The sequence below is a fragment of the Oncorhynchus mykiss genome, chromosome 28 (assembly GCF_013265735.2).
Source record: "Oncorhynchus mykiss isolate Arlee chromosome 28, USDA_OmykA_1.1, whole genome shotgun sequence".
Taxonomy (NCBI): Eukaryota; Metazoa; Chordata; class Actinopteri; order Salmoniformes; family Salmonidae; genus Oncorhynchus; species Oncorhynchus mykiss.
The window spans coordinates 10,551,143-10,562,852 of NC_048592.1; the positions used below are offsets into that span (position 1 = coordinate 10,551,143).

The window sequence follows — 11,710 nt, forward strand, 5'->3', positions numbered from 1 at the left end:
ATTGTAATTATTTTGCACTATGGTCTATTTATTGCCTTACCTCCCTTAACTTACCTAATTTGCACACACTGTATATAGACTTTTTCCCCCATTGTGTTATTGACTATATGTTTGTTTATGCCATGTATAACTCTGTGTTGTTGTTGTTGTTTGTGTAGCACTGCTTTGCTTTATCTTGGCCAGGTTACAGTTGTAAATGAGAACTTGTTCTCAACTAGCCTACCTGGTTAAATAATCATTATTTTTTTTAAATTCCAAAATACCATGGACATTATTATATCACAATTCCAGGCAGCCATTGCAAGTGTACCCATGAGTTTACCAGTCAATTGCCAGAGTTAGAAGCCCATTATATTCATTGTTATTTCTATGGTTTCAGCATAGAGCCCCACAGTGGCGGTGTCGTACTACCCATAAAACCTAGCGGTTAAACAGGGAAATGGTTCCAATAGTTTTTACACCATTCATTTTCACCATAGGGGATTTTTAGAAACACTTAAAATAAGGACTGTGTTATGTGTAGACTAACCCTGGCATAACGTTTTGATAACCATGTAAATCTTTTTCGAACAAGACTACTTTTATCAGTATATTCGACTCTATTTACTCTTAGATTCAGAAATGCTAAATAGCATCTAAGTAGACATCATGCAAGATTACAAATTCCTGCATGCTGCTGCACGTCATCTCTAGATGACACCTGCTAACAGGTATTGTGTCACTTAAAAACTTGCCCAAGCCAGTTTACAGAATTGTCAATTTAAAGAAATGTAGACAATTTATTAATTGCTACATTTACGCTAACATTAGATAGTTAATCCAGAGATTCATACCTTTGCCTCGATTCAGCAGTCTCGTCCAGATCATCATGGCGCTTTTACTTCACGATAGCCACATTAGCAGCTAATTAGCATTATTTGTGTGGGGGTAAATAGACTAATATATTTATAAGTCAACCTTGTAAATGTCTCTCGGACAAGTTATCAAAACGCCACTCCCAAGTAAGCCTTCACGAAACACAGCCCTTTAAGTGTTTCTAAAATCCCCTATGGAAAAAACGATTGGAACCATTTCCCGTTTGACCGCTAGGTTTTATGAGTATTATGACCCATACTGTGTGACACTATTGTCTCAATGAAGAGTTTGGCTTTCGACAAGCAAACGCAGTTACAAGCCTGCTAGGAGTTATGCTGCGTTCAAAACTGGGAACTCTGGAAAAATACGAGGTCAAGTCATGACGTCAGTGATCTTCAGGTCCGAAAGTTGGAGCTCAAACTCAGTTCCCGAGTTGGAATTCCGAGTTGGACGACCGTTCAAATCGATTTTTCCCAGTTTTCCATTTTTTTTTCTCGAGTTCCCAGTTGTTTCGAACACACTGAAGTCGGACATTTCCGAGTTCCCAGTTGTTGTGAACGCGGTGCACGGACGAGCAATATCCACGGTCAGAGCATGGTAGAAGGGGACTTTCTAAAAACACGCCACTTCGATACATCTACAACCAAAGTGACTTTATAGCAGGTTAGGAGAGCATTTTCGCCAACCCTTTTCCTAACCTACCGGTATGTGATATTCATCATTAGGGTGGATAATTGTTGTTTCACATTCAGGCATATACTGCTTTTTACATTTCTTGAAGGTCATTTTCCATTCTCTCATGCCTCTTAGTGCTGAGCGATTCGTGCTTTTGAGGTCGGCTCGATTATTTAAAAAAAATAATGGGTTTTGATTTCGGCTTTGATTATTTGCATTGAATGCTGTATTCAACACAGAATAAAACCATCAATAAAAGTCCCATGATGGTAGCGACTGCCCATTTACTGCTTATCATTTATTAACCATAATTTATTCACATTACTTTAATAAAATATTTCAGTTGTGTATATTAGGCTACATTTGTTTTATTTGATGACAATTATTTAATTCCAAGTCATCACCTCATCTCTATACAGCTGCCGCCTTTGCTGTCTGACAAATTCACTATTTTGTAGTTCTTCAAAGTAAATAACGCATACTTTAATGATTTCTGAACTATGAATCACTTAGATCATGTATTTTCAGGTCTCTCCGTACGTAGCAGGTATAAAAGAAAAACAGCGGATAAATAGATGTGCAATGGATAATGGTCATTGTATGCCATCGCAGGTGCTCCGAATGTTTTGTGTATAATTTGTCATCTCTGTCACCTCAAATAACATGACGTCTGAAAAGGTCCAGATGACACCAAAGAATGGACATATTCACTGATTTGGAAAATAATTGATATTCATTTAGGATTTACAGATTAACCTTAAATGGTATGAGCTCACTGGTAATACTAAACATTTACATTTGAATACGATTAAACAGCTAAAATGATGGGATGTATTACATGTATTGAACAATTCTACAAAGCTGCTATTCATATTACATTTTTGACTATCTATGATTTGACATTCATCACTTTGGAACGAATGGGTTCTCCCTCCCACTGCAAAACCTAGCTGTGCCGCGTTCAGAACAAATAGGAACTGTGAACTCTGACAAAACATTTTATACTCACGTCATTTTACTGCTTCTACGGCACAGTTGTTTGGATAGAGAAGATGGCTTCAGGGTCAGCCGGACAAGACACAGAACTGGATGAGTTATTGGACAGTATGATTTTACATTACTCCCTGAGTGAAGTGTGATTGTTATCAATCCTGCCAAAAGATGCATTCATTCAAGTATTGTGTAAAACGTGGATCAACGCGCCTTGTTAGCTAGCTAACTTTAGCTAGCTTAGATGGTGGAATTTGGTTGGACCTGCATGCCAAGTCCAAAACGAAAGCCAGACATTATCTCACAAAATCTCATGCCTTTTGCTGTTTACAACGGGGTCATCATTAGCATTTCAACGCTACCGCAGTAAATATGATATCATAATTTGTCGTTCGCTTTGACCCCGATTTGACAGAAATAGAACGGCATCAAATGTGGTTGCAAGTTCAACTCAAGCTGCCCTTGAATTATTATTATTTTATTTTTTATGGTTTACAGCTAGTGTGATCTGGATTGTCAGACAGCTCTGTCATTGTTTATGTCAACTGGATAACCAATTTGAATTCATAATGTATTGCATACTAGTAACCAATCCCACTTTGTATAGCCGGCTGCTAGACTAGAGACTACTGTTATCTTAATAGCAGGAATGCAATTACCATATCATAATCTGACGTTTTTAATAATTCCAGTAGGTTGGTGAAGTTGTACTCCTAACATCAGAGATGGTAATGGTGGTAATGTATACAACAATTGGGTTTCTGAAGTAGAAGTAGTGACCTCATCATACTGAGTTTGATAATCAACTAATACATGACTGTATTGCACATTGACCCCGACGTTGAAGAGTTGACCTTTGTCCTCTAGCTACCTGCTCAATCTCTTCACCTTGTCTTGACCTGCTCCTGCTAAATGCTGATAACTGTGCCACAACATCTCCACTTCTACTGTCTTTCCTCTATTAAAGGTGCGCTCGATGACTTTGAGAAGACAAACTCGGCCACCTTGGGCCCAGCCCCTGCTGCTGCCATGGCTCCCCCACCAGCCAAGGGCAGCGAGGAGAAAGTAAGTGAATCTTTTCCCTGGTTTCTAGAATGTCCCCTAGCTTCACCAATTGCCTGGTGCTTGCTTATAAGAAACTCTGGTTGTTGGTGTTCTGATTGTGGTACAGAAGGTATCTTTCAGTGTCTCCTCAATGTCTGTCAACCCTTTCCTATACATTTCTATCTGTGAATGGGGGAAGATCAACTGACCAAGAGTTTGTTTACCTGTTGATGCAAATCTCTCTAGCTCCCTCTACTGGAGGACAGTCAGTTCTTCGAGGCACTGTTTGAAGGTGAGATGGCCTCTCAGGCAAAGGAAGAGTGGGAGAAAGCCATGACTGAACTCGCACAGGAAGAACCTGAGCTGCTGCAACACTTTCACAAATTGTCAGAGGCAGCAGGGAAAGTTGGTAAGCATCCACATATTTTCAGTTCTGTTTTTACGTGCCCGTCTGTTTTTATCCATGGCAGTTTTTTCCCCCGTGTTTTGCGGAGATGTATGTATGTATATATATATATATATATATATATATATGTATGTATGTCTGTGTATATATATATATATATATATATATATATGTATGTATGTCTGTGTATATATATATATATATATATATATATATATATGTATGTATGTCTGTGTATATATATATATATATATATATATATATATATATATATATATATATATATATATATATATATATATATATATATATATACTGATCAAAAAATTAAAGGGGACACTTAAACAACAAAATGTAACTCCAAGTCAATCACACTTCTGTGAAATCAAACTGTCCACTTAGGAAGCAACACTGATTGACAATAAATTTCACATGCTGTTGTGCAAATGGAATAGACAACAGGTGAAAATTATAGGCAATTAGCAAGACACCCCCAATAAAGGAGTGGTTCTGCAGGTGGTGACCACAGACCACTTCTCAGTTCCTATGCTTCCTGGCTGATGTTTTGGTCACTTTTGAATGCTGGCAGTGCTTTCACTCTAGTGGTAGCATGAGACGGACTCTACAACCCACACAAGTGGCTCAGGTAGTGCAGCTCATCCAGGATGGAACATTAATGCGAGCTGTGGCAAGAAGGTTTGCTGTGTCTGTCAGCGTAGTGTCCAGAGCATGGAGGCGCTACCAGGAGACAGGCCAGTACATCAGGAGACGTGGAGGAGGCCGTAGGAGGGCAACAACCCAGCAGCAGGACCGCTACCTCCGCCTTTGTGCAAGGAGGAGCAGGAGGAGCACTGCTAGAGACCTGCAAAATGACCTCCAGCAGGCCACAAATGTGCATGTCTGCTCAAACGGTCAGAAACAGACTCCATGGGGGTGGTATGAGAGCCCGACGTCCACAGGTGGGGGTTGTGCTTACAGCCCAACACTGTGCAGGACGTTTGGCATTTGCCAGAGAACATGGTGTGGGGTGGCATTTCTTTGGGGGGGGCGCACAGCCCTCCATGTGCTCGCCAGAGGTAGCCTGACTGCCATTAGGTACCGAGATGAGATCCTCAGACCCCTTGTGAGACCATATGCTGGTGCGGTTGGCCCTGGGTTCCTCCTTGATGCAAGACAATGCTAGACCTCATGTGGCTGGAGTGTGTCAGCAGTTCCTTCAAGAGGAAGGCATTGATGCTATGGACTGGCCCGCCTGTTCCCCAGACCTGAATCCAATTGAGCACATATGGGACATCATGTCTCGCTCCATCCACCAACGCCACGTTGCACCACAGACTGTCCAGGAGTTGGCGGATGCTTTAGTCCAGGTCTGGGAGGAGATCCCTCAGGAGACCATCCACCACCTCATCAGGAGCATGCCCGGGCGTTGTAGGGAGGTCATACAGGCACGTGGAGGCCACATACACTACTGAGCCTCATTTTGACTTGATTTAAGGACATTACATCAAAGTTGGATCAGCCTGTAGTGTGGTTTTCCACTTTAATTTTGAGTGGGACTCCAAATCCAGACCTCCATGGGTTGATAAATTTGATTTCCATTGATAATTTTTGTGTGATTTTGTTGTCAGCACATTCAACTATGTAAAGAAAAAAGTATTTAAGAATATTTCATTCATTCAGATCTAGGATGTTATTTTAGTGTTCCCTTTATTTTTTTGAGCAGTGTATATTTTGTTTTACAGGTACTGATGTAGCTTCCCAACAAGAATTCACTTCCTGTCTCAAAGATACCCTCAGTGGATTGGCTAAAAATGCAGACAATTTACAGGTAGTTCAGATGATTATAATTTGGATGTTTTGTAATAAGTAATGAAAGGTTTGGTTATTACCACGCTTGGACAATGTTCTGAAAATATTGACCATTGGTGGAATGCCGCTTTTTTGTACTTCAATGCATTTCAGACTGTTCTCGTGTTTTTATTAATCAGAGTGCAGGATTGGCTGGAGAGGATCTGGCAAAGACTCTGGAAGGGCTGGATTTGGATGAGAATGGAGAGCGGGACGGGCAAGATGGAAACATCCTGCCGATCATGCAGTCCATCATGCAGAATCTTCTCTCCAAGGAAGTGCTCTACCCGTCTCTCAAAGAAATCACTGAGAAGGTTAGTGTGTGTTTTTTCTTGGCTTATGTTTGGGTTTTCCCTCAAATTATACTTTTTCATATTTTTTATATACCTTGCCCTTTACCCAACTTTCTAACTGGATAACTGATTGTCATTCACTCCTCATGCAGTATCCTGAGTGGCTGAACAGCAATCGTCAGTCCCTCCCCCCAGATCAGTTCCAGCGCTACGAACAGCAGTACAGGGTCATGGGAGAGATCTGCAGCCTGTTTGAGAAGGAGGGAGATGGGGAGAATAGCTTTGAGAGCATTCTGGAAATCATGCAGCAGGTGAGACAAATGTGCATGAACTGTTGGTTGTCATCCATACTGATGGTTTCCTGTGTATGGATATTGATTGAATTATTATCTGAATTTTCAGCTACAAGACCTGGGCCAACCACCCAAAGAGCTGGCTGGTGAATCAGTATGTTTCTCCTCTCACTTGCTCTCTCTTTCTTTGTCTACCAACCTATCTTTATTAGTGCAGCTGTGGAGTAACGTTAAATTGATCGCCTTATCTGTTTTCCCCCATCAGCCACCTGGTCTAAACTTTGACCTGGAATCCTTGAATCTCTCAGGAGCCTCTGGGACTGGAGCTGCAGATCAGTGCTCGATCATGTGATCTCAGAGCAGCCAGTTCAATTGATACACAGGCTAGGGCCGTGTGCAACCGGGCTGACGAGGGAGGACCATCAATCACTATAGCAGAAGGACAAGGAGGAGAACGAGACTGTTTGCACTGCTCTCCTCCTAACATATGTTTCTGTGTCAAAATAGAAGAGCACTGTGAAGGGTGGCAAAACAAACCAATGTGACCACACCCTTCGGTAACTCACTGATCATTACATAACTGATTTTAAGTCAATTGCTTTGGTTTGTCATAATAGGCTCTTCCAGGTCATTTATAGTACAGGTAGTACCATTCCCACGTACAGCTCAACTGACTAGCACTTGACTTATCTGGCAGTTTTTACACTCACCACTGTTTAGCCTAATGAGTACTGAAACTGGTTGAACTGCCCTGTTGGTTAAAACAGTGCCTTGCACATTTTTCTTCAGAATTTGAGAATGTTCATTACTGTTATGAGTCTTACAGCAGGGATATTAGGTTTCTCTGTTGTAAGAGTTGCTGGGTGAAGATTGAGTTGTATCATGGGGCTGCATGCCTAACAAAGGTTGTTGAGTCAGTGTCACGGTTCCACTCATCAATAAAGTAACACTAACACCTCGGGTTGATTCAGGTTGTTTCTGACCACTGGTTTAGATTTACAAAATGTGTCATTGAATTATTTAAGGAAAAGAAAATGGAAGAGTTAAACTTGCCTCCTTCTAATTTCATAACATAATCACAAGACGGCTAGCTGATTTTAGAGACTTTACCTGGGTTCTTGGTTAGTTATATCTTCCCAATAGCTGCCATGTTGTACCAGAGATGGTAAACTGGTCTGTGCACATGATTTGACCTCTAGTTTTCATGTTGGTTCAAAAGTCATTGTTATATCGATAAGAGTCCACAGCCGCAGAGCCAGTCATGCAGCCAATTGGGGCTTCCGAGTGGCGCAGCGGTCTAAGTCACTGCATCTCAGTGCAAGAGGCCTCACTACAGTCCCTGGTTCGAATCCAGGCTGTATCACATCCGGCCGTGATTGGGAGTCCCGCAGGGCGGCGCACAATTGGCCCAGCGTCGACGGGGTCGGCCGCCATTGTAAATAAGAAAGAAATTGTTCTTAACCGACTTGCCTAGTTACATTTTTTTTAATTAGGTGTTTATAAGGGACATTATTCAAGTGTTTAAACCGGTTAGTTCGTTTGGGGCTGTGGTTAGCTCATTGGCACTCTGACTAGATGGGTTCGAGTCGTGATGGGGCTAAAGCCAAGGTCAGTTAGCGACCGTCTGGGTTACGACGGCCCCAGATTCCCGGGGTCATCTGTCGAGTAGTAGGACCACAGACACCATTAAGATTGTTAACTTTTTGAGTACTGAAACCACCTTTGCTTTTTATGTCGCTACAATTTATGCCGACGTTGTGAAAAAAGGGTGTGTGACACCAACGTGACCACAATCTTGAAATAGGATTTGTGCCTTCTGGAGAAAATACTGTGTTTTGCACGATTATATTGAAACCGGTACTACTACCGATATGTGACCTTGCTTTGATCTAAAGAAAAGTAATACAAATTATGATAATATATAGTATTTGTTTTTTAAAGCGACAGATACAAATACAAACATTTAAAACCTTTTCTGAGAACCTTTACAGGTGTGCATTTTAAGTAATGTGCAAAAAATGACTTTTCCCAGTGGCCTTTGCTGTGGGCACAGTGATAGTAGTGTTAGAGATACCGTGGAAGTACCCCCCTCGTGTTTGCCAGTATATTGCTGTTTCTTTAGTTTAGACTGAGTGGAGTGACCATGACATTCCTTATATTTCATATGCCAACATATGCATTGACTGAATCTTAGGGAGTAGCCTTAGTTAGTAATGATTTTCATTAGTTAAATTGGGTGACTTCATTAGACTACCTGTATGTCCTCTTCCCATGCCCTACATCCTGACATGTCCTGGTCATAGAATGTATTGGCAGCTGGGATCTAGAGCGGATCACCTCAAACAATGTGACTTACTTAATTTGCATCACTTGTGGTAAACATACATCAGGTTGATAGACTCATGGAACAGCAGATAAGAAGAGGAGTGTGATAGAAATAACAGAATATATAGGCTTTCCATTTGCATATGGCTGTGAGGGGAGATGAAGGTAGCCTATTATTGCCACATGTTACTGCAAGAGGAAAATGATCAGACATGTCACACTGTCAGAGCTGATAGCTTCTATTCAGGACTGGTGTCGTTCATCCAATTATTTTTACCCGATTAGCTACATGTCTTTCCCCTGTCATCATTCATTCATCTGCCTGAATATATTGTATAAATAAACTAACTGTGTAATATCCACTATATATACAAAAATATGTGGACAACCCTTCAAATTAGTGGGTTCGGCTAATTCAGCCACACCCGATGCTGACGGGTGTATAAAATCGAGCACACAGCTATGCAATCTCCATAGACAAACATTGGCAGTTGAATGGCCTTACTGAAGAGCTCAGTGACTTTCAAAGTGGCACAATCATAGGCCACCTTTGCAACAAGTCAGTTCGTCAAATTTCTGCCCTCCTGGAACTGCCCAGTCTACTGTAAGTGCTGTTATTGTAAAGTGGAAACATCTAGGAGAAACAACGGCTCAGCCACGAGGTGGTAGGCCATACAAGCTCATAGAACCGAACCGCCGAGTCCTGTAGTATGCAAAAATCGTCTGTCCTTGGTTGCAACACTCATTACAGAGTTCTAAACTGCCTCTGGCAGCAACGTCAGCACAAGAACTGTTCGTCAGGAGCTTCATGAAATGGGTTTCCATGGCCGAGCAGCCATACACAAGCCTAAGATCACCATGCGCAATGCCAAGTGTTGGCTGGAGTGGTGTAAAGCTCGCCGCCATTGGATTCTGGAGCAGTGGAAACGCATACTCTGGAGTAATGAATCACGCTTCACCATCTGGTAGTCCAGCGGAAGAATCTGGGTTTGGCGGATGCCAGGAGAACGCTACCTGCCTCAATGCATAGTGCAAACTGTAAAGTTTAGTGGAGGAGGAAATATGGTCAGGGGGTGTTTTTCATGGTTCGGGCTAGGCCCCTTAGTTCCACTGAAGGGATATCTTAACCCTACAGAATACAATGACATTTAAGACAATTCTGTGTTTCTAATTTTGTGTCAACAGTTTGGGGAAGGCCCTTTCCTGTTTCAGCATGACAATGCCCCGTGCACAAAGCGTGGTCCCTACAGAAATGGTTTGTCGACATTGGTGTGGAAGAACTTGACTGGCCTGAACCTGACTTCAACCCCATCAAACACCTTTGGGATGAATTGGAACGGCGACTGCGAACAAGGCCTAATCGCCCAACAGCAGTGGCCGACCTCACTAATGTTCTTGTGGGTGAATGGAAGCAAGTCCCCGCAGCAATGTTCCAACATCTAGTGGAAAGCCTTCCCAGAGGAGTGGAGGCTCTTATAGCAGCAATGGGGGGACCAACTCAATATTAATGCCCATGAATTTGGAATGAGATGTTCGACGAGCAGGTATCCACATACTTCTGGTCATTATAGTGTATATTATGAAATAAACTAACAATGTTTATGAATAAACAAACCAACTCAGTTTGTTTTCCTTTTGCTTTATGCTCTTTTCAGATCTGAAAAAAGATCATTGCTGGTTGAAAACACTGTGTAAATAGTGAACAAATAGTGAACATGGCTGATGTTTTACATTGTCCCAACCAACTATTATGTTATTTTTTGTGTAACTTATTTTTTAACTTATTGTGTACATAATGTTGCTGCTACCGTCTCTTGTGACCGAAAAATAACTTCTGGACATCAGAAAAGCGATTACTCACCGCGGACTAGAAGAAACTTTTTCCTTTAACGAGTCCGACGAGAAGGATATCCTGCTTTCAGTGGAACAGGCCCAGATCCACGCCTTTTGCGTGAAGAAAAGAAGCCGGAAAAGGGGACACAGATCGGGGATCCTTCTGAGAATCCGGAGGTCGAGTGAGTAAACTCCCACCGACATCTGTTCTTCTTGCTAACGTGCAATCATTGGGAAATACAATTGATGACCTACTATTAAGATTATCCTACCAATGGGACATTAAAAACTGTAACATCTTATGTTTCACCGAGACATGGCTGAACGAAGATACGGACAACAAAGAGCTAGAAGGATTTTCCATGCACCGGCTGAACAGAGACGCTATCTCTGGTAAGAGGAGGGATGGGGGTGTGTGTCTTTTTTGTCAATGACATCACGCACCAGCTGTTTAATATTAAAGAAGTCTCGTGGTATTGCTCGCCTGAGGTAGAGTACCTTATTCACCAAGAGAGTTCTCATCTGTATTATTCGTAACCGTCTATTTACCACCACAAAGCAAAGCTGGCACTAAGACCACTCTCAACCAACTCTATAAGGCCAAAAGCAAAGAAGAAAATGCTCACCTAGAAGCAGCGCTCCTGGTGACCGGGGACTTTAATGCAGGCAAACTTAAATCAGTTTACCAATTTTTTACCAGCATGTCACATGTGCAACCAGGGGGGGAAAAAACCCTAGACTACCTTTACTCCACACACAGAGATGCATACAAAGCTCTCCCCCGCCCTCCATTTGGCAAATCTGACCATAATTCTATCCTCTTGATTCCTGCTTACAAGCAAAAACTAAAGCAGGAAGTACCAGTGACTCGCTCAATTTGGAAGTGGTCAGATGACGCGGATGCTACACTACAGGAATGTTTTGCTAGCACAGACTGGAATACGTTCTGGGATTCATCCAATGACTTTGAGGAATACACCACCTCAGTCATCGGCTTCATCAATAAGTACATTGATGACGTCGTCCCCACAGTGACTGTACGTACATATCCCAACCAGAAGCCATGGATTATTGGCAACATCCACATCGAGCTAAAGGCTAGAGCTGCCACTTTCAAGGAGTGGGAGACTGATCCGGATGCTTATAAG

General features: G+C 42.0%; 1 protein-coding gene across 3 annotated transcripts; it reads left to right on the forward strand.

The window, feature by feature from the left end:
• Window positions 1-1,170: 1,170 nt before the first annotated feature.
• Window positions 1,171-7,364, forward strand: LOC110508502 (peroxisomal biogenesis factor 19). Of its 3 annotated transcripts, none has more exons than XM_021589061.2 (8): window positions 1,171-1,518; window positions 3,488-3,585; window positions 3,811-3,973; window positions 5,713-5,798; window positions 5,959-6,132; window positions 6,264-6,422; window positions 6,514-6,558; window positions 6,670-7,364. In XM_021589061.2, exons 2-8 carry the CDS (start codon window positions 3,550-3,552, stop codon window positions 6,754-6,756), a joined length of 750 nt encoding a protein of 249 aa, XP_021444736.1. In that variant the 5' UTR covers window positions 1,171-1,518; window positions 3,488-3,549; the 3' UTR covers window positions 6,757-7,364. The 3 variants fall into 3 exon arrangements, with proteins under 3 accessions (XP_021444736.1, XP_021444735.1, XP_036822488.1); XM_021589060.2 differs by lacking the exon at window positions 1,171-1,518 and adding an exon at window positions 2,482-2,634; XM_036966593.1 differs by lacking the exon at window positions 1,171-1,518 and having other exon boundaries at window positions 2,532-3,585.
• Window positions 7,365-11,710: the final 4,346 nt, after the last annotated feature.

Excerpts from the sequence above, each read along its gene's own strand:
- LOC110508502 (XM_036966593.1), top strand. The coding sequence starts at position 3,433 with ATGCTGATAACTGTGCCACAACATCTCCACTTCTACTGTCTTTCCTCT. Across the intron at positions 3,586-3,810 it reads CCAAGGGCAGCGAGGAGAAA|CTCCCTCTACTGGAGGACAG; the intron begins GTAAGTGAATCT and ends AAATCTCTCTAG. Across the intron at positions 6,559-6,669 it reads AAGAGCTGGCTGGTGAATCA|CCACCTGGTCTAAACTTTGA; the intron begins GTATGTTTCTCC and ends TTCCCCCATCAG.